The sequence below is a fragment of the Carassius carassius genome, chromosome 15, assembly GCF_963082965.1.
Source record: "Carassius carassius chromosome 15, fCarCar2.1, whole genome shotgun sequence".
Classification (NCBI taxonomy): domain Eukaryota; kingdom Metazoa; phylum Chordata; class Actinopteri; order Cypriniformes; family Cyprinidae; genus Carassius; species Carassius carassius.
Genome location: NC_081769.1, coordinates 11,766,254 through 11,790,621, shown reverse-complemented (window position 1 = coordinate 11,790,621; position 24,368 = coordinate 11,766,254). Strand labels below are relative to the sequence as shown.

Here is a 24,368-nt window from a genome sequence, read left to right as displayed (position 1 = left end):
TGATTCTATGTGATGTGTGTTTCAATGTGTTGAAAAGCTACAGCCCAATGAATTGTTCCCTTGAGAGAGAAATATAAAGTCATTGGAGCTTATGGCTGAATAGGATTTCTTCTAACCTATGCAGAGAAGATTTGGGCCAATGCTTGTTTGTTTTCTATTTGTATAAGGATGAATATATGATTCAAACCTTCCTCCAAAAAAAAACAAAACAACAACAACAACAAAAAAACAAACACCTACTAGATTGAGCATCTGCATTTAAAACGTTATTTGTGAGAACTATTAAAATATGAGCACTATATTAGCTTGCACTATTAAGCACAAATTCAGAACATTAAACATCATCATCCTCATCATCATCAAAACTGACAACTTATACATTTTTTATACAAAGACAACATCATTCTGAGTGACATGAGCAAAAAGAAACACAAATAATATCAAAACTATAAAATGCAATTGATTGCTTTGAATGTCATTTGAGCTGTAATCTACCACAGCGTTCCAGTTTTCATTTTCTCTTCAGCCAAGTCTTTCTTCCAGGGTCAAGCAGAACAGAGCTACAATCTTAATTGACAGCAGCTTTAAAGCAAAGCTCATCTCTTAGAATCTTGGGAGCAATTTGAAGAGAGAGCATTTTCAGGTGTGTAATTCATTTGATTGAGCTTTGAGTTCTCAAAGGAATCATTCTCATATTTCTCAGTGTTAATAAAAGTGAGTGAATAAAACCACACAACCTAGGCTATGCAAAGAGTTATTAGACACTATATTTATTTTCCATTTCAATAATCTGACAATTCCGTGTCCAACTTTAACAAAAGCAGAAGTTGTACTTTGCTTTTGTTAGACAACCCAACTCACACTTGGTGAAATAGCTATGCCATTTGAGCTGGCTTTAACAAGTCATTGAATTGTTTTATTGAGTATCATGACTCGTGTTTCATGGGACTTGTACCAGGTGAGCTACAGAGCAAGTTTACTACACCAGGTAAGTCATACATATGGAACTGGTTATGGTATGCAAATGTCAAAATGTATTTGTTTAAAATATATTAGGAAAAGTTTTTTGAGGTCTTAAAATAGTAATGTGAAAGGAACCAAATGAAAATACAGAACAGAAATAAAAAGTTAAAATAGTGTTAATTTCAAAAATAGTGTTAATTTCAGCTGGATACTGAAGTGAACTGTATGCATAGGTGTATTTTTCGAGGGAGCTTAAGTGGTTAAAATGCTACTCACCAATCCTACCACTGCAATTTTGCTATCCACTATATTGTCTGGCAAGCTGTTACCCTTCCCTATTATAATGCTCCCTTCAAGTTCTTGGGAACTTCCTTCTTATTGGCCAGGTGAATTGTTATTAATCAGTGTGAATTCAGATCAAGTAAATATTAACAAAGAATTAAATAAAATTGGAAAGAGATACAATAAATAAATAATGATATGATTAAAAAAAAAAAGAAAAAAAATATTGTGGCAGACCAGATCCAAGAACATTTTGGATATTTTGGTTGATAACTCCTTTTTTTAGAATTAATAGAAGTGATTTACTGTTTTTTTGTTTTTATTTTATAATTTAGTTTTAAAGTAAACACTTAAGAACAGCTCTTTTCACATGCAGTATTATCATCAACTCTAATTTTAACACAATTGAGGCTTTCTCTACCATAATTAGTACTTGCCTTGAAACGTCTTTCTCTCTATTTTTTTTTTCCTGTGCAATTTCATGTTTTGGCCAATGAGCCATCATTGCCACAAATCTAAAATACACAAGAATGATATTTCAACACAAGAGCACCCATATAGAGAGCACTCTGAGGGTCCTCACAAAATTGAACACACCTCTGCTTACTGACTGGAGAGAGGCAATAATGACAACCCTGGTATTTACAAGTGCACCAATGCCTCAGAGTTCTGTTGCAGCCAGACTGGATTAGCCTATAATAAATTTCCTCCTCCCAAAAGGCTATCATTTTCCCTCTCTCAGAATGAATTGTTGTCGGATGTCAGGGATACTCGGCACTCGTAGGTGAGGAGGCACGTGGGAGAAAATGAAAATCCGGAGACATGAGCATGATTTATAAAACCATTTATTCCGAGATGTTAGGATCAAGCAGCCCATTATTAGTCGGACACGGCGAGCTGGCCACTACATTACCTGAGGAAGAATAGAAATGAGGAAAGGGAACAGTGAATTTCACAATAAATTACATTTACCGGGCACCAGGACTGCTGTGTGTGGATGGGTGTACATGCATACGCTTATAATTGGAATCCTGTGCAAGATCTTTTTTTTATTTTGGACTGAATGACTTTGAACAACAGCACTGACAGGGTAACATTTTATTCCCTAGCGTTCATTGTTATCCTGACAGTTTGAGCTGTAATGCAGTGATTTGTGAACCGGCTCTTATAGACTCACAGAATGGGGTCATATATTTGGTCTTTGTCTGCTCTGAGGCAACATTTCAACTTATCAGTGAATTATCAAACCCTTGATTATATAAATGAGGTGTGTCAGAGCACAGACAGACTTTGAGAACTGATGATGGTCTCTGGGAGCAGCTTTAGATCTACTGCTGTACAGAAAATAGACCAGATTTTCTGATTAATGAAATCTGATTTAAAGAGTGGGCAGCATGGGGCGGAGATGCAAGAGAACAGCTTCAGCTAAACCAAGGACACACAAATCTCATTTACCAGCAGCTAGTCAATAAAACAGCCTGTAAATTTCGATATCAATATTTAATTTTATCAATAATGATAATATCAATATTTCAGTTTAGGCTGTGTTTTTTTTTAAATGTATAGTAACCAAAAAAAACAGTAATGCCTTAGATCAGCCCCAACTCAACAGTCGCAAATGTTTTAAAACAGACACTTTCATTTGTAGTTAAGGTGAATTTAAACATGGAATTCTTATTTAAAAATGCATTAAAATTAGATATATTCTGCCAGTCTAATGAGTAAACATCATGCTGAAATCTCTCCAAGTTGCCTGGGATATCACAATGAACATTCAAAGAATCCTTAGGCCGCAGCTAAGGTCAGTGTACATGACTCTACCCTCAGGAAAAATGGGATCCATGGCAGACTAGCAAGGAAGATTCAACCAAACATTAAAACCTGTCTTGGGTTTGCAGCTGGATGATCCTCAAGAGTTCTGGAACAATGTCTTACAGACAGATGAATTGAAAAGTTAATTTTTGGGGAATGGTTTTCTGCATCAGGACCTTGGATGCCTTGTCGTAGCTCAAAAAAAAAAAACAAATTCTGCTGTGTAGCAGAGAATGTTAAACCATCCATCTGTGAATTCTAGCTGAGGATAAGTTGGATCATGCAGCAAGACAATATTCCACAACATAAAAGCCAGGACCTAAAACATGCAGTTCATGTTCGAAAGCCCACAAATATCACTGAGCAGAAGCAGTTCTGTGAGGAGGAGTGGGTCAAAATTCCTCCACAGTGTGCAACTGGTGAAACTGATGTAACTGTTTATTTGCAGTTATTGCTGCTAATGGGGGTGTAAACAGTTGGAAATACAGTACTTGTTTAGCCAACATTAAATGTATATTTTTACAAGAGCTATGTTCAAATTACTCCCAAATAAAACACACACACACACACACACAAACACACACACATATATATATATACAACCCGAATTCCGGAAAAGTTGGGACGTTTTTTAAATTTTAATAAAATGAAAACTAAAAGACTTTCAAATCACATGAGCCAATATTTTATTCACAATAGAACATAGATAACATAGCAAATGTTTAAACTGAGAAAGTTTACAATTTTATGCACAAAATTAGCTCATTTCAATTTTGATTTCTGCTACAGGTCTCAAAATAGTTGGGACGGGGCATGTTTACCATGGTGTAGCATCTCCTTTTCTTTTCAAAACAGTTTGAAGACGTCTGGGCATTGAGGCTATGAGTTGCTGGAGTTTTGCTGTTGGAATTCCCATTCTTGCCTTATATAGATTTCCAGCTGCTGAAGAGTTCGTGGTCGTCTTTGACGTATTTTTCGTTTAATGATGCGCCAAATGTTCTCTGTAGGTGAAAGATCTGGACTGCAGGCAGGCCAGGTTAGCACCCGGACTCTTCTACGACGAAGCCATGCTGTTGTTATAGCTGCAGTATGTGGTTTTGCATTGTCCTGCTGAAATAAACAAGGCCTTCCCTGAAATAGACGTTGTTTGGAGGGAAGCATATGTTGCTCTAAAACCTTTATATACCTTTCAGCATTCACAGAGCCTTCCAAAACATGCAAGCTGCCCATACCGTATGCACTTATGCACCCCCATACCACCAGAGATGCTGGCTTTTGAACTGAACGCTGATAACATGCTGGAAGGTCTCCCTCCTCTTTAGCCCGGAGGACACGGCGTCCGTGATTTCCAACAAGAATGTCAAATTTGGACTCGTCTGACCATAAAACACTATTCCACTTTGAAATAGTCCATTTCAAATAAGCCTTGGCCCACAGGACACGACTGCGCTTCTGGACCATGTTCACATATGGCTTCCTTTTTGCATGATAGAGCTTTAGTTGGCATCTGCTGATGGCACGGCGGATTGTGTTTACCGACAGTGGTTTCTGAAAGTATTCCTGGGCCCATTTAGTAATGTCATTGACACAATCATGCCGATGAGTGATGCAGTGTCGTCTGAGAGCCCGAAGACCACGGGCATCCAATAAAGGTCTCCGGCCTTGTCCCTTACGCACAGAGATTTCTCCAGTTTCTCTGAATCTTTTGATGATGTTATGCACTGTAGATGATGAGATTTGCAAAGCCTTTGCAATTTGACGTTGAGGAACATTGTTTTTAAAGTTTTCCACAATTTTTTTACGCAGTCTTTCACAGATTGGAGAGCCTCTGCCCATCTTTACTTCTGAGAGACTCTGCTTCTCTAAGACAAAGCTTTTATAGCTAATCATGTTACAGACCTGATATCAATTAACTTAATTAATCACTAGATGTTCTCCCAGCTGAATCTTTTCAAAACTGCTTGCTTTTTTAGCCATTTGTTGCCCCCCGTGCCAACTTTTTTGAGACCTGTAGCAGGCATTAAATTTTAAATGAGCTAATTAAGTGGATAAAAGTGTAAAATTTCTCAGTTTAAACATTTGCTACGTTATCTATGTTCTATTGTGAATAAAATATTGGCTCATGTGATTTGAAATTCCTTTAGTTTTCATTTTATTAAAATTTCCGGAATTCGGGTTGTATATATATATATATATATATATATATATATATATATATATACTTAGAAGAAAACAGTTTTGTAAACGCCATGTCAAAATAGCATATAGAGTTAAGCTTGCTTATAGACTTGTAATACTACAATTATGGGGGACAATAATGGACTGACATTTTACACAAGTGTGAAGGAGATTCTAAACAAAATTTACTTGACCAGAACAGATCATTTATCAATATCCCGACAAACAGAAACCCATAAATAATGTATATTTGCCAGTACACGTCAGGTTTTCTTCACATGTACTTTTCATACACCTTCTGGAGGTTTTTTTTGACTAGTTGGTTATTTATATGCTTTTGTCTATTTTATACTTTTTTCCATGGAGTAACTAGTAATAGTTGCAGTTAGCAACTTACAGTATAAACAACTTAGACTTACAATTTACACTTACACTATAATCGGAGGCCAGATTCATCTGAAAGTCTGATTACGCGAGGACTCCTCATTCTTAACATAACAGCATACTTTATACTTCGAATTTCAGGATGACCAACTATATTTTTATTTTATAAATTTGTTCTTGGGGCATTTCTCAGAAAGATTTCCCATTAACACTTTCAACCACAATAACCACTCTCTAGCCAACCATAATCATGCTATTGAAATATATGCATACTTAACTGAATTAGTAATCTTTCTGAATTAGACATTATTTATTTATTTTTTTTTAAAGTGCTCCTTCAATTTGTACAATGCAGTACAGTGAGAACCCACCATTACGATTTCAAATAAACTTATATTAGTGGAAATGTCAATATTAGTTAATGGTAAGCTAACTAAAACATTAATAAGGTGCAGTTGCATTTACTCTTTGTTTTGCATGAGCTCCCCACACAGATTTTGCTTGAGTTTAAGTTGATCAGACAAACTGTCCATGTTAACCAACAGAAATCAACTTGGTTTGAAAGTGACTTCATGAATTCAAGCCAACCTGAAATTACCCCAAACAACCCAGCAAATCACTGACAACCTAGCATATAACTGTAAAAATTAATTAGTCCATAAAACAGATCCAAATCATAAATATGCCATTGTGACGCTCAAAGGAAGCACAATAAATATGAAAAATAAAACCCAGATGGATGTTATGGAAATGCCACAAACACATTGTTAGAGTATAATGGCGTTAGAATTATCAGTTAACTGCAGTAGTGGCTAGTAGTTATCACCACTGTAATAAAACCATTTTCTACAATGCAGATATTCTGCAAAGTCCATTCCTGCGGCCTCTAAAATGAAACATTCTTATCTCAACGTTTAAATTAAAAACTCCAGTAGAGCTCCGACCCCTCCTCCATCAGAAACCTCCAGAGGACCAATCCTAGAACAGAGACATCTCCTCACTACCTCTGAGCTCGGCTGCCGTCTCATTGAGTTAAAAACATCCCCTTATCTGGGAGCTCGGAGAACTTCATGTGTCTGCTCAGACCAGAGAGGGGCTGGGCACAATGTGTCCGGTTTGACATGTATGAGGCAGGCTGCAGCACTCATCTGACAGGGCTGCATGCAGCAGACGCTGCACAGCTAATTAGAGAAGTGTTTATGAGAACAGCAAGGAAACGCTCTCACTCTGGGAGATGGAGTGCTGGGTCAGTTCTGACACACTCCATCAGTGCAGCACTGCTTGGACTCGGAGGTACATGGAGAAAATGAGAGAGAGAGAGAGAGAGAGAGAGAGAGAGTGCAAGAAGAGAGAGCACATCTCGTTCCTGGGCTTGTTGCAGAGGAAACGCTAGTGATGACAGACATCCTGTGTTTGTAAGACAGTGATGAGGCCAATTAGGAGCTTCAGCTGTTCAAGACTGGCCTCAAATTAAATATAGATGAATTAGGAGAACATGATTAAAGAAAATGACCGGTTGTATTCTGAAGATGTACATACAAAAGGAATAATGAGATCAGTTTCAAGATCCAGTCTTCTTATGCAAGATCGAAGGAAAGAGACTCAGTGATGCAAAAAGTAATGCTTTTAAATGTTCGGCCTGTTTCTGTCATACTTTACTATATATTTGAGTTTGTTTAATATCAATGTCATTTGGTTTAATTAAAATAAATAAAAAGGAATAGTTTATATGTGTGCTTGTTTTGGGGGCAGGGGGTTGGGGGTGTGTGCGTGCATGCATGACCCTGGGCCACAAAACAAGTCATAAAGGTCAATTTTGTGTAATTGAGATTTATAGATCAACTGAAAGCTGAAATAATAAGCTTTCCACTGATGCAATTTTGTTTGGTTTGAAAATCTGGAATCTTAGGGTGCAAAAAATCTAAATATTGAGAAAATCACCTTTAAAATTGGCAGATGGTGACGAGCAATCATAATGCTTGTCATCATATTTAACACCCCTTTCACAGCATCTGCAGTAAACAAAAAAAAACTGCTCCTGAAGTTGATCTTCAGCTATGTTCAACCAATAGTACTTTTCTACTAATCCTATCTGAGGGAATGACACTGGCAGCAGAGAGAGATTTGAAGGATGTGGGAATAATACTTATCTATTTAAGTTTTCATGCTGCATCTAGAGGCAGCTCCCTCCTTATATATTCTCATCTATAATCTATCATTCCTGAATTGTATGCATACGCTCTAATTTCTTAAGCAGAATTTTTGTTATCAACAACCCAAACCAAAAACATGTCATAGGGCTGGGCAATATGGGAAAAAAAAAAAAAAAAACATTCTCAATATTTCATTGTATTAATATTTATCTAGTCTAAAACCTTAACTATGACTTGATTCAAATAACACTCACTTAGGACTAGTAAAGCTATAGCCCCTTTAGAGCTGTTTCACAGCTGAATCACATTGAGTTGAATTATGAGCATTTCTGCCTTTTGTAAAACTGCTTATAATTGAATAGAACTCGTATCAAAATTAATACATTTCACACTGTTATATTGTTATATTAATTATAATTATTTTGCTCATTTTGCAGCAAACAGCAAAAGTGAAAAGATTATATATATATATATATATATATATTTGGACACACCTTCTCATTCAAAGAGTTTTCTTTATTTTCATGACTATGAAAATTGTAGAGTCACACTGAAGGCATCAAGGGCTATTTGACCAAGAAGGAGAGTGATGGGGTGCTGCGCCAGATGACCTGGCCTCCACAGTCACCGGACCTGAACCCAGTCGAGATGGTTTAGGTGTGAGCTGGACCGCAGACAGAAGGCAAAAGGGCCTACAAGTGCTAAGCATCTCTCGGGGAACTCCTTCAAGACTGTTGAAAGACCATTTCAGGTGACTACCTCTTGAAGCTCATCAAGAGAATGCCAAGAGTGTGCAAAGCAGTAATCAAAGCAAAAGCTGGCTACTTTGAAGAACCTAGAATATGACATATTTTCAGTTGTTTCACACTTTTTTGTTATGTATAGAATTCCATATATAATTCCACATGTGTTAATTCATAGTTTTGATGCCTTCAGTGTGAATCTACACTTTTCATAGTCATGAAAAATATATACATATATGTAGATTTCCCCCTTTTTCTCACTTTCCTTCAGTTTAAAATAGCTTGTAAAAAGAGTTGTGCGCATTTTACTCTCACTTTCAAATAGTGGCAATTCAGTGTCAAGCAGTTGTTTGTATTTAGTTCATTTCAATTTTCCGTCTTTTGCTCACTTTCCTTTGTTTTTAAATAGCTTAAAAGCGTTATGCGCATTTTACTTTTTTTTTTAAATTAGCAGCAATTCTGTGACAATTGCTTGAATTTAATTCAAGCAACAACAAAATGTAATGTAGAACATAGAACTTTTATAAACACGAATAAAAATACAACATGCTATATGACTAATATAAAATAACAAATAACTTGCACAAAGTTTAGGTAAAAAAAACTAAACATAAGTAAACACTGTGGAACCAAATAAATAAGAAATATGTGTTTATTAGCAAAACGAATAAAAAAGCTTGGAGACTGCATGCTTCATATAAAATAAAATATGCTATGGTCATCACAATGTCAAACATTGCAATTTAATACAGTTGTCACTCCTGAAATTCTGCAGGGTGTATTTAGCATTAAAAAAAAAAAAACTTTATTCAAATTATGAATGGGTTACACACAGAATGTGAGCAAAGACACTCACCTTATAATCAATGAGGCTGAAATCAGTCAAGTTCAGCCGCAACACAAGCTCATTGACTAAGTGAAAATCTTTCATTATAATCAAAAAATCTGTGTATTCTGCACATACAATGCTCAGTACTGTAAATACACATAGTAAATTGAAACCTTTGATGCTCTTCAAAGACACTCACACAAATATGCTAGCATTTGAAAGCAGTTGCCTGTTAGCGGGTTGGAAATCTGTACTACTGGCACTGAGGAAAGGCTGATCTCATTATGTTTTTAAAATGTAAGCATTTGACTCGTTACTGAAGTACCAGTGGGACAGAGTTGTTTAAACTATTATGAATGATGTGCAGAAATCTACTGAGCTTCCTGCTGAGTTTTGTGAAACTTTTGCAGTCATAACCTACAGTAAAGTCCCTGAAATTCTTAAAAATCTTTAATCAAAACAGCTACTGTCCAGTGGAGCAACAGACCCACTGGAGTTCCCTTCCTCTCATGCATCTCTCTACCAACCATTTATGAAACATATATGATATTGATTTAGTCCATTTGTTTCCATACCTCTATCTCCCTGATGGTCTCTTTCTGATTCATATGTGGAATGTATTGTGGTGTGGTTTATGATGTGTTTGTACTTGGATACGTGGCACAAGAGGAACATCTATCCTTCTTTTTTCTTTGTGCCCTTGTCTTTGTTTACCGTTCCGTGTATATTTGGCTCTCAGCGTTATTGAGAAAAAAAGAAGCATTTCACCGGATCTATAATGCGTGTGCTCTGTTGATGCATCCTGCACAGTTGGTTTATGGGATTTCATTGTGTTGAGTGTTTACCTGGAGTTACAGCAGAGCAAAAGCATCTCTCTGTTGTTCATAAGGACCTGCAGAAGAACGAGGAAGGCCTTGGCACGGATGACTGAATATGGACTCTCCAGAGAGCGGATTATCTTCATAACAAAGTCCTGCAAAGAGGCGTTCAAGCCGTTAGCACAGTCTTGTTAGCGCACATGCATCATTTAAAGAGACCGGGAGGTCTCTGGACATTTAGTGTGGCATAAGCCCCAATTGTCTGACAGTAATTTGACAGGTGCTATCACTTACACAGTGAGGTGCTGGAGGGGATGGAAAAGCCCCCCAAAATGCACTTGATATAAAACAGAGGTTAATAAGCTAATGAGTTCCACAGCATTTAGTGGGCAGCAAATCAGGAGGAATTGATTAACTTTCACTATCAGCCTAATTGGGGGGAACTGTCAAAAGCAAAACAATCCGAAACATTAGGATTAACTACAGCTCGAGAAGGGGAATTAATTAATTTCAAACACACCTACTGTACTCTCGGCATGGATCGTAATTACATCAACAGTATTCCAAGCTGTACTCCGAGATTGCGGCACTTCCTTACCCAATTAGCCCAGTCGCTCTGCGCTTCATTGAAATTTAAATTCTATGCTAGACAATGTATGAATAAACACGCCGCATTCTGGACTTCTATTCGTCAGGGGAATTAAGCTGAGAAATCCACAGCAGTTTATAATTGGTCAGGAGGTGATGCAGTAAGTTTTAAGATTTTTTCCCCTTCTAATATTCAGACTCAAATTGGAAATTTACATGCAAATGAATACAGGTCAAAGAAAATTAGCATTGTTAATCTGAGAGGGCCTTGAAGGCAGTATACAGTGGCATTTAAATCAATTTCAACAGCCCATTTTCCGATTGATTACTGCCTCAGATAAAGAGCAAAACAGAGTCGTGCAATGTTTCGTTCATTCTTGACATGCTCCGTGGCATGCATTGCTTCACAGGCTGCTGGCTAAATCTAGGAGAAACAGAAGTTTCAGTTTTTGAAAAGAGGTTAGAAAACTTTTGAAACTTGATCTTTTTAAAAGAACTGTATAGGGAAAAGACTGATTGCAAAGATGATTCCTTATGAAGAGTAAACATTATTGTTGAGATAGTTTGATTAAATATAGGGGGGGAAATAACACTAACACTCTTTTCACACTTTTTTTTTTTTTTAGGGAAAAATACACTTTCTCTTGTTACAAAAGTTTTATATAGTACAAATAAATATTTAAACAAAATATTAAGCTGCACAACTGTTTTCAACTTTCAATAATAAGAAATGTTTCTTGAGCACCAAATCAAATCATCAATATTAGAATGATTTATGAAATATCATATGAGAATTAAATAATGTTCTTGAAAATTCAGCTACACCATCACAGGAGAAAAAGAAAGAGAAAAGTTAAAACATTAAAATAGTATTATATTAAATACATTAAAATAGGAATTTACAGTTTAGGAATGAACCGTTATCACTGTATTTTATTTAAATAAATGCAGCCGTGGTGCATTGAAATAAATAAATAAATAAATCTGTCTGACCCCAGACTTCTCAATGATAGTGTGGAACAATAATGACACAGAAATTACAGTATACTTTTTAACTTTAAGTAATTAAATTTGTTTAACCATTATCATATTAAAACTAATAAAAAAATAAATAAATAAACCATATCACTCTAGTTATGAGTAAACACTATGTGATTAACTGAATTAAAAATACATATTTCTCAATTAATTTGAAACAATTGAAGAACCATGTACCAAGGTAAAAAAAAAAGCCAAAGTTCTACCTCCAAAAGTCAAGGTGAAAATAAATAAATAAATCTTCTGCCAGTCGTACTGCAGGTGTTACTAACAAAAGAAAGAATGCTGAGTGACAGTGAGGCACAGGGGCTGTCAACGCAGCTGCTTCAGAACACTGTAAAGTTGCTGAGACGAACAAAAATGGTCCGATCTCAAAGTTGTTGACCGATGAAGTGCTGCCAGTACTAAGAACCATACAGGCTGTCAATAATGCTACGAGGAGAGAGAGAGAGAGAGAGAGAGCGAGAGAGAGAGATGGCACAGGATGTACAAAGTGTATATGCCAAACTAAAAGAAATTCAAAAACTTATTGGCAGAAATTGTTTAAAAAAATGAATATCAAAATAAATAAAAATACTGCACTATATGCAGCATTTCCTTCAAATTGGAAATTGAAATTCTAAACTGCTGCTACACTGGCATCTCTGTTGGGAAGGTCTGAATAAAATGCCTAACGATAAAAAAAAAAAGGAAAAAAGGTCCAAAAAAGAATTATACATACAGTACTGACCAATTACCGTATTTTCCGGACTATAAGTCACACTTTTTTTCATAGTTTGGCTGGTCCTGCGACTTATAGTCAGGTGCGACTTATTTATCAAAATTAATGACATGAACCAAGAGAAATGAACCAAGAGGTATGAACCAATAGAAAACATTACCGTCTACAGCCGCGAGAGGGCGCTCTATGCTGCTCAGTGCTCCTGTAGCCTACACTGAGCAGCATAGACTGCCCTCTCGCGGCTGTAGACGGTAATGTTTTCTCTTGGTTCTAAATAAATGCGACTTATAGTCCAGTGCGACTTATATGCGTTTTTTTCCTCATCGTGACGTATTATTGGACTGATGCGACTTATACTCAGGTGCGACTTATAGTCCGAAAAATACGGTATATCGCAAATCGCATGTATTAAAGGAGAGTAGGTGCAATTGTAATGCTCTAAATGTTACAGGTATATATATATATATATATATATATATACATACATACATATTTACACTATTACAATACTGGGGGGTTGTGTTCAATATGTTGCAAACATGGATTTTATCTCATGGTCGTTGGTCATAAGCTACAAAACTTGAATCATAGATGCCAAAGGTGTTGCTGGGTACTGCCATACAAAATTTCATCATGGTTAATTTTTGTAAAAAAAAATTATAAACTTCCTGGCCTATTCAACATGAACTGGAGCTCTTTCAAAACTTCTTCCACTTTTGTTACAAGTCATCTGAAGTCTGATGGTACTGTAGCTTTGTTTAATGAAGAAACCAAATCTTTTACAGATTGTTTACTGATAATCATTCACTCCAGTGGCTTGGCTATATTACTTAGAGAAAAAATGTAAAACCAGATCAGTCAGATCATATATATATATATATATATATATATATATATATATATATATATTTTTATGAACTGGATGAACTATTTACTGGAAAGACCTAACTCAAAAAGATGTTTCATTCACATTCAGACAACTACATTTCTTACATACTTATAAAGATTTCTAATTTCTAATAATTTCTAATAGTAAATACTAAAAAATTTAAATAGCATTTAAATAGCATTAAAAATTTCAGAATATCAAGGGTTACTAGTTTAAATGTTTACATTTATCTTCAATGTCAAGCATTGTATACACCACTTTTTCCAAACAAACACAAGTGCAAGATGTTTAGTATAAGAGCAATACATTTTTTAAACAAATGTAACACTAGTGTCCTAGTGTTTTTTTTGTTTTTTGTTTTTTTGCTTTGTTTAGTATTAAAATGTTGTGACAATTGTAAGTCTTTAGAGATGATGTCTCACCCATAGAGAGATATATAGTTAGCTTCTGTTCTACGGGTGGGGGGGATTTTGTCATAGCCATTTTCGCAAATCGCCACGATGTTGGCATAACTTGTATGCTGTAATCGATGAATGTGTGATGAAAACAGCTTCTTCCATTCCTTTTCGAACTCTGTATGGAGATCAGGAAGAAAAGAAAGGCTCACCTGAGCTGGAGGGTTGTGATCAGATAGATAACGCTCATCGAGACGACCTCGCATAGTCTCTTTCTTGGCCCACTTCCACGTCAAGCCTCGCCGTGATGCATTCCATAACTTCCAACAGCTCCTCATACGCAGGGCAGGTGGATTTGGAAGGCTTAGCCTCAGCTTCATTGCTCCCCTTAGACATCTCCTGCTCTTCCTGGGTGGAACCCAGCAGAGAACTGGTCTCTGGGTCAGACAATGTTAAAGAAATAACATCATCCTCCAACAGCTCACTCTCATTCACAGTCAACGATCACGAGAGAGGGAAAGCCCCTCTTTAAACTCATCGGCCACATCCACCTTCATTCTCCTCCGTGCCTCAGCAGTGGCGGGTCCTGAACCTCGGGTAGTAGATGGCTGGCCCCCTTTCCTCAAAAGAGAGACAAACAAGAGGAGAGCTTTTTCATCGGAAAATGCTCGCAGTGCACACAGATTGCCCCATCGAGGCCATCGCATGCGTGCTATTCGCCCAAACAAAAAAACACAAAGATCATGTGTGTCATCAGGAGTCAGATAACGCAGACACGGATGCACATATCCTTTAAACACCCTGCTAGTGCTCGCCATAATGCAAGGATAAAGACTGCTCTTAACACAAAAATGCACGCTTCAAACAAAACAGCCAGTGAAGACAAAGAAGAGGATGACATGTTCTTCCCGTTCCAATTTATACTAAAGTCGCACCAGTAGTGACATCATGGGCTGTCGCCGGCCAACAAGTTGTAGGTGTCACGACGAGGCGTTCCCCATAGCGACCCTTAGAGGATGCAGTTCAAAGTTCCCTTGAAAGGGAATATATATTTTGATAGCTGGAACAGTAGTATAAGTTGTTTTGGAAGAATGGATAAAAAAAAAAGACTGGCTTGGGCCGGTAATCCTGATAAGCTGTCGGACATGGGCTGGGCTAGGGCTTGAGCATCTCGGGCTAGGGCCCGGTTATGGCCTGAATTTGAGGCCCGTGCAGGGCTCTACCTGCAATGCTCCCAAAAGAAAAAGGTCACATTTTATATAATAAACCCACTAAAAAGAAAATAGTAGCTTACTGACTAAATAAAAGAGGTAACACTTCAGTTTAGGGACTATTTCTCAATATTAATAACTTGCTTATTAATCACATAACACCATGTCGTTCCTAACCTGTAAAAGCTTTGTTCTTTTTATTCTTTGTTTTATTTTAAGATATTTTGGATGAGAACCGGGAGGCTTGTGACTGTACCCTGGACTGCCAAGTAAAGTGCACTGTCAAGTAGGGCTGTGCAATATGGACAAAAAAAAACCTTTCACGATTTTTTGAAAAATTTAGCGATTTCAATTTTAATTACAATTTTGACACACACAGACATGCTTTACAGTCATAAATGCCTTCAGTATAAATTTGAAACATATTTCCAAAAGAAAACCAATGAGAGCTTTATCAAAAAGTTGTAACATGTCTCTAGAACAGACTTAAGTCAAAATAATCACTAAGTAAAGATGTCAAACAAAATCTAGACATATGGCAAAAAATTATAATAAAATAAAAATAAAAACCCTTGTTCAGGGAAGGTTTTTTTTTTTTTTTGCCATGCATTGGTCATAAAGCTCACTGTAGCGGTGCCTCAGGTGTTATATGTTTTGCCCAATATATTTATTGCCCAAGGTTCACACGTACTCTGTCTGCAGTGCGTATACAGTAAGTTATGTGTACGCGTTTCAGAAGCAGCAATGAGAGCACATTATTGTAACGCGAAAGCACATTAAAACAATGCACGAGCGCGAATGTATATGCTCGCACGCAGATTTCCTTTGCTTTGTTAACAAAACCAGATGCGCGTGCTCAGATCATTGACTGTATGAGGCTCAGTTACACGCTGCCTTACAACGTGTCTCCTCTCGCTCAACCTGTGTCCTGTGCACTCACAACTCTCTCTGTGCTAATGCGCAAGATATTAAATCTTTTCGCACCTTTCTATTTATAACCTTTTCTGTTCTCATCTTTTAGTGTGTTCAGTGTGAACATTATGTTCCGTTAACTTGGCCTCGAAAAAAAAAAGGCTATCTATCACAGACAGAGTGTGTGAACCTGGAGTTAGGCATATGCCCAGTCTGCTCTGTTCTCGCACTCCACTGAGGTGCGCTGCTTCAGATAACATACTGCTAGAGGTCGGGGCTGCAGAAAATCGTGCTATAAAGCATTTAGAATTTAGAATTCGCGCACACTCGAATTTTATTTCGATTAATCACACAGCCCTACTGTCAAGGTTCATAAAAGTATGAAAGACATAGTCAGAATAGTCCATCTGCCATCACTCCATCTGCCTTTTTGAATGCATGATCACTTTTTAGTTTCACTATCACTTTCGAGATTCGCGATCGCACGTACTCTGTTTATACTATGGAGCTGCAGTACTAACCACACATTTTACAAGATTATACTGTATGTTTGTCAGTGGTACTGAGGATCTGCAAATCATTCGCCATCATCCTCAGTCATCTCTCCTTACACACTGTCTACACCGGATGTGAAAGTTGTCGTGTGGCGCTGCACCGAATCAGCTAAAGACTGTCTTCACTGGACTCAACAAAGGGACCGTTGAAAATCATTTGAAATTTGTGTCAGCACATTATAAATAGAATACGGTAGCAGTTAACTGTCAGGGATTTGTGTCATGCCGCGCCACATCCAGTGTAGACTGCATCACTGATTAGAATGAGTTCTATTGACTGATTTATGTATAATGAATCTCTATTATAGATCAGTGGTCCTATAGTGTTTTATTGCACTGCTCACATCCAGTGTAGACACGATGTTAGGAAACGTTAGTTTAGAGCCCTGCACGGGCCTCAAATCTAGGCCCGAGGCCGGCCCTGGCCCGAGACGCTCAGGCCCTAGCCCGACCCGTGTCCGACAGCTCATCAGAATTATCAGCCCGAGTCCGACATGAGCCCGTGTTTTTATTTATTTATATATTTATTTTATTACACAGCAGAAGCCTGCCCTATTTGCAACCATTAAAAAAGGGGTCAGTTTTGTGTTATGTTTCTTTTCATTTCTTTATCAAGTTAATTTAGAAAAATGTTTGGAGCATTTTTTTTTAAAATGACGATTAACGTTAATCAGCCAAGCCGACAGCAAGTAGCCTAAAACATATTTAATCAATTAAGCCTCTCAAATTAACGCTAATACTTTACTTGGCTACAATAAAATCCATAGATATAAAACACTTCAAGCATATCACACAGACAGTTAGTTTAATATATGTTTATTTATTAAACCACAGTGAGTAAAATAAAAAAGAATTGAAATACTGAGGCAGGCTCGCAACAGCGCTCGCAAACGAAATGAGAAATAGCCTACAATCTAAACAAATTAAATTAATTAAAAACAAACTTGCAGGTAGGGTGACCACCCGTCCCGCATAGCTTGAGCACGCACATCGTTTGAAGCCCAATTCATGCGTCCCACAAATTGATACTGTGTCACGCATAATCAATGCTTGCTCAAAAAAAGTTGGTCGCTCTATATCCTCGAGCCACAGGCAGCCAAACGAACGATTACTTGACAGTTCAGCACGCTACTGTTGTATATGCACGTGCATACCAGACACAATGGGAAGGAACTTTTAGATGCATGCTTTCCAATTCGAAAAATGGAGAAAGTGATCCACAGCCATCATCAATTAAAAAAGAGAAAGTGTGTCCTGTTTCAAACTGTTTTTTTTTTCATGCGCCTGCCTTTAACATGGAAGTTCACCATCCTTTCTCACCCTTCTCGTTCCGTAAACCTCTGGAGTTGTGAGTTTAGACTTATTTTTTAAACTGTTCCTGTGGTGTTGAGCAACTACAATTCATTTTAATCCTATAATTTTATATTATAATTTATTTAAAGTGAATAAATTGTAATGAAAAATAAATAAAATAGCTAAAGTAAATCGTAAGTGGAAGTGCATCTGTCAATTCTGTCATGAGCATACATCAGCAATTACACGTTTAGGGGAATAGGGCATTATTAATATACCATGTAAGGTGGTATGTGCTAGAAATGGGTAAACCACTATCAGTGAGTCCGCTCATGGAGTGGGGGCACCGCCGCGCAAGGCAGTGTCCCACATTGTCCCTCAGAAGCATACCCCTTGTCCCCCCTTGGGCTTATTAGCAGGTGGTCTTACCTCAAAAATGCACCAAAGAACTTTTTTCCATTAGTTTCCAACAGTTAAACGAAAATAAAGTCCAGTCAAATGAAAAGTTAGAACAGTCTCTTACAGAGCATCGTGGAGAAAAAGAATAGCATCCAGAGGGGAAGGTTTTAACCCACTCCTCTCTTCCATCACTCTTCCCGCTGCGCTGAAAACACGTTCGCTGCTGCTGCTGGCGAGACACTAAACTCAGAGCGAGCCAGTCTTGACAGTTGCGGTAGCAGGGTCTCGTGCTGTTTCCACCATAGCAGCACATCTCGTCCATCACCTTCCATGTTGTGATTGATGCGCATGTATTGCTGTACTTCATCGTCGTCATCCTCGTCCTGCTCCACAATGTTTTCAAACTCGGCCAGCGCTCTCTTCTTTGCTGCGTGACCCGCAACAACAGGTGCAGACACAGAAATGCTCGCCGCTGCATGAATCATCATTTTATAATTATTAGTTGGCCAACTAGGCTATGATTAATACATTAATTTAGAGGCCTATAATAGCTACTACTACAGTAAGTGGATATAAGTGAAGTATAATCATGGGTCGCGCTGACGGAAAAGCGTGCATGCGTGCGTGAGACTGTCATGTCAATATGTCAGTGTAATTATAACAGGTTGAATTATCAGATTATGAAAGTCGACGTCAACTTCTAATTTTTTTTACTTTTATTAATGTCTAAAAATATAAATAGAAGGATAACCCAAAAAAGGCCCGAGGCCCGGCCTGCATGTGAGCTATAACGTGAAAATTGGCCCGAAGCCCGGCCCTAGGGGCATAAATAAGTCGGGGCCCGTCGGGCTCAGGCTGAAATACAGGGCTTTACGTTAGTTGTCCTTTCAAGATTCACGCTACAGGCATACCTCCCCCAATCCCCCCACTAGCCCCTGACGATGTTTTCGTCAATCGGAATGTTACACTATAGACATCGTCCGAAGCTAAATTGGAAGACATCACCCAACCCTAGTTATGAAGATTGAACCACTGATGACAAATGGACTATTCTGACGATGTCTTTCATACTTTTTTTCATACTTAATTTTACTTGGCAGTCAAAGGGACAGTCACAAGCCTTTTGGGTTTTCATCCAAAATATCTTAAAATTTGTTACGAAAATGAACAAAGCTTTTTTGGGTTTAGAACGACATGGAGGTAAGAGATTAATGACGAAAATTTCATATTGGGGTGGAGTAACCCTAAACATAACAACTACGTTACTAGCTAATTAATGTTTGGTTAATGTTAGTTAATGAATTAATAATAGAATCAGAATCAGAATCAGAATCAGAAAGAGCTTTATTGCCAAGTATGCTTGCGCATACAAGGAATTTGTTTTAGTGACATAAGCTTCCAGTAAACAGAGACAACAACACACAGACAAAAAAAAAAAAAAAAAAAAATTTACAGGAGATTTACAAATTGGCAAATAAATAAGTGTATAAACAATTGTGCTATAAATGATAATGGAATAAGATTGAGTGAGATGCAGGAATGTTCTAGGATGGAGGGGTAACAAATAAATATAAGGATATTGCACATTTTTGCATAAGTTTAAGTGGGAAACATTTAACTGTTCATGAGGTAGATTGCCTGGGGGAAGAAACTATTCTTGTGCCTTGCTGTTCTTGTATTTGCGGCTCTGAGGCGCCGGCCAGATGGCAAAAGTTCAAAGATGGGGTGACTTGGATGTGAGGGATCCAGAGTGATTTTCTGAGTCCTTTTCCTCACTCTGGATGTGTACAGTTCTTGGAGGGTGGGCAGGGGAGCACCAATAATCCTTTCAGCAGTCCGAACAGTTCTCTGTAGTCTTCTGATATCTGATTTTGTAGCTGAACCAAACCAGACAGTAATTGAAGTACACAGGACTGACTCAATGACGGCTGAGTAGAACTGTTTCAGCAGCTCCTGTGGAAGGTTAAACTTCCTCAGCTGGCGAAGGAAGTACAACCTTTGTTGGGCTTTTTTCACAATGGAGCCAATGTGATTGTCCCACTTCAGGTCCTGAGAGATGGTGGTTCCCAGGAATCTGAATGACTCCACTGCAGTCACAGTGCTGTTCATGATGGTGAGTGGGGAAAGTGCAGGGGGGTTTCTCCTAAAGTCCACAGTCATCTCCACTGTTTTGAGCGTGTTCAGCTCCAGGTTGTTAAGACTGCACCAGACAGCCAGCTGCTCAACCTCCTGTCTGTAAGCAGACTCGTCACCGTCCTGGATGAGGCCGATGACTGTAGTGTCGTCTGCAAACTTCAGGAGCTTGACAGAGGGGTCTTTAGAGGTGCAGTCGTTGGTGTACAGGCAGAAGAGCAGAGGGGAGAGAACACATCCCTGAGGGGCACCAGTGTTGGTGGAGCAGCTGTTTGACATGAATTTCCCCAGTCTCACTAACTGTTGCCTATCTGTCAGAAAGCTGGTGATCCACTGACAGATAGAGCTAGGAACAGAGAGCTGGGTCAGTTTGGTCTGGAGGGTTGTTGGGATGATGGTGTTGAAAGCCGAACTAAAGTCCACAAACAGGATCCTCACATAAGTCCCTGTTTTGTCCAGATGTTGCAGGATGAAGTGCAATGCCATGTTGATTGCATCATCCACGGACCTGTTTGCTCGGTACGCAAACTGCAGGGGGTCCAGTAAGGGTCCAGTGATGTCCTTCAGATAAGCCAGAACCAGTTTTTCAAACGACTTCATGACGACAGACGTTAGAGCCACAGGTCTGTAGTCGTTAAGTCCTGTTATCTTGGGTTTCTTTGGAATGGGGATTATGGTTGAGCGTTTGAAGCAGGAAGGCACTTCACACAACTCCAGAGATCTGTTGAAGATCTGTGAAAAGATGGGGGCCAGCTGGTCAGCACAGGTTTTCAGACAGGCTGGTGTAACGCCATCTGGGCCTGGTGCTTTTCTTCTTTTGTTTTTCTTGAAGACCTGGCGCACATCATCTTCACAGATTTGAAGAGCAGGAGGTATGGAGAGGGGGATTGCAGGAGGTGTTAATGGTTGTGTAGGGAGATGGTCAGAGTGGGTGTTGGGGGTTTCAAATCTACAATAAAACTCATTCAGGTCGTTAGCAAGTCGTTGATTAGCCTCAGTGCAAGGGGATGGTGTCTTGTAGTTTGTGATGGCTCTCAGTCCTCTCCAAACTGAAGTAGAGTCGTTGGAAGTAAACTGGTCTTCCAACTTTTTAGCGTAGGTCTTTTTAGCCGCTCTAATCTCTTTGTTCAGTGTGTTCCTGGCCTGATTGTACAAGACCCTGTCCCCATTTCTGTAGGCATCCTCTTTGGCCTGACGAAGGTGTCTGAGTTTTACTGTAAACCATGGCTTATCATTGTTGAATGTTAAATAAGTCCTGGTAGGAATGCATATATCCTCACAGAAACTAATATAGGATGTTACGGTCTCTGTGAGTTCGTCCAGATCGGTGGTAGCAGCTTCAAAAACGCTCCAGTCTGTGATGTCAAAACAAGATTGTAAATCCTGCTCTGTTTCCGCTGGTCCAATACATCTGAGCAATACATTTGTGACAGTATGTATTCATTTGTGTTAAATTTAGTAAAAAAATAAGAAAATAAATATATAACTGTTTATTATTAGTTCATGTTAGCCCAGGTCCAGTTAATAATATTAACAGATACAACATTTGATAAAAAAAAAAAAAAAATCTATTAGTAGATTATAAACATGAAATTAACATTTACTACATTGAGGAAAAAAATATGGTGTGGAATTTTCTTAGATTTTTTTTTCTTTATTTTCACACAGAAATAGCTAATGCATTTCAAGTACAGTAGGTGGCCAACCAAAATGCCTATAACCTTCACGTGTACTGCCGCCACAGCGTCACAATGTTAACTGCAAAGTCAGTTGTGTGTCGTTCACAAAACTACGGCCAGGTGGCGCAAAGAGGCAGTTTGCAAACTGACTGGATTTATATTTTGTTTTGTAAATGGAGATCAAAAAACTAAATCAAACAAAAATAACTTTTATAACATAGTATAACATAACATCCTTAAAATGTAATTTAAATTTAATTTAATAAAAGATAGTCGTATAGGCTGCAGCCTAATGCATCAACAACAACAACGAAAAAGTCCACAAAGGCTCTTACTGCATATTATGGTTATTAAACAGCCATTATGAAAACCATTAAAACTACACAATTTCCTTATGTTGTATTAAGGGGCTTTCATTTTCTACAGGCTTATGAAAGTTTTGAATGAAAAATTCTGACCTTGAACGTTGGTCCACTGTACAAGCATACATATCGATGTGTACAAGGCTGCATGTTCATTTGACTTTATTCGCATCGCAATTTACTCTGACTCACACCATAAAAAAAAAATTAAAAAAAACTTGAAAAAAATACTGCATCATTGAAAACTAGAAATCGTACAAAAAGTAAAAAATTAAATTTGAATGTTTAGATTACATTTAAGGATTTGTGCATCACACCATAAAAAAAAAACAATTAAAGAGGTGGTTTATTGTTGTGTGTTATAGGCTAGGCCTAGTTCTACCACAAATTTTGGCATCATAGTTACATTAATGTCACAAATTATGAAAGGCTTGAAACTTACATTTAATAATTTGCTTATTTATTTCAGCAGGTCACACATATTTATATGTTATCTGGCCTTTTCTTTAACACATTTTATTCCCATATACAGAGCCCTTGACATGCCGAAAATTATGTCCATGAATTAAGAAATGTAACTTGTTTAAATAATAATTAATCCAATTAAAATAAATAAATAAATAATACGGTTTCATATAGTTGGGTCATGTGTGAGATTGGGGGGATCCATAAAATGTAATATAAACAAATAAATAAATTTATAATACAAATTTTGTCATTTAATTAGAAAACAACCCCTGATTCACAAGTTTCCAAATACAGAGATCAGGTAGAGCCCTGCACGGGCCTCAAACTAATGCAGCTGCAAATTTAATTTTATTAAATCAAACCATATAAAAAAGTAAGTAAAGGAGGATCCCTTTAAAATCACTTAAGTTTTCAATTAATGAAGCTCTTTTTACATTGTGTGCACTTTGTTGATTATAATGAGAGAACCTGAGTTTAAACATGAGGACGTTTTATTAATCAGTCCATTCTTTTCAGTTCCAAAAATTAATGCCGGAAAGAATTTGTAAATATAATAAAAATGTATTTGTGACAAATATAGGCAAATATAATGCTAATATGTGAGTATGTACATTTTTCATATAGATCCATCTCACTAAAATAAGCTACCACTTTTAATGGTCTGATGAAAAGTAAACCACCATTTCTTTAGGATAATATAACACATCATTCATATTATATAAATAATACTGCAGACCTGTTAAATGTTTCAAATCTAAAATATGGTGTAATACTGTGTAGCTTAGAGAAAATAGGGTTGACATTTATCCTGCTTGAATTCGTTCTAAAGCCCAATTTATACTTCTGCATCGAACCTACGCCATAGCTACGCGATAGACTATGTGTAGTATGGCATAGCCTGATGTGCACCTCTCCAAAAATCTAACAGCGTGCCAATTATAAGTGGATCGCAAGTGCTGTGACTGGTCTGCTAGAACCCCTCCCTCCATATGTACTTGAGTTTTGTGTGTGTTTATGTGCACTTTAATATATTTTAATGTTACACATTCTTATATAAAATAAAACAAAGCATTGAACAAGTGTCATTTATTATACTACACAGCATTATACATCACAAGATGTCCGCGACCAACAATGATCTGCCGTGGTACAAGTCGAATGCCATCTGTTGTTCTGTTGTTGTCTACTTTTTGTAGTTTTAAATTATTATTTGATATTTATTTGCCACCTTCACGGCTATATGCTTCTCTGACGAACCGCTTCTTCGGCTTTTGTCATGGTCTGCGGGTTACACCAGCAACAGGCACGTGGACACTGCAGACAAGCGGATTGCATGTGTAATGCACATCGATGTGGGCAACGACACAGAAGTATAAATGAAAACTGACATAACAACACAGAAGTAAAACTCATCCTTAAAGTCCAACTGAAATCAAAATTGACCATATTTACTTTGTTTGCCTAAATTGATCGTTTTGTGGTGAACAATTCATCCATGCAAGTCAATCCACACAAAAAATTTTTTTGACTTCGTAATCTTTAATCAAAATCTGAAAATGCCCCT

The 24,368-nt window shown here is 37.6% G+C and overlaps 1 protein-coding gene across 1 annotated transcript in view; it reads right to left on the bottom strand.

Annotated features, from left to right (window-relative positions):
- LOC132157899 (serine/threonine-protein kinase ULK4-like) overlaps nt 1-10,311 on the bottom strand; it is a 36,175-nt gene extending 25,864 nt beyond the window's left edge. Inside the window, exon 1 of the mRNA XM_059567160.1 lies at nt 10,190-10,311. Coding sequence (XP_059423143.1) covers nt 10,190-10,308 — 119 coding nt within the window. The 5' untranslated portion in view covers nt 10,309-10,311. The remainder of the gene's footprint in view (nt 1-10,189) is intronic.
- Between the last annotated feature and the right edge of the window lie 14,057 nt (nt 10,312-24,368).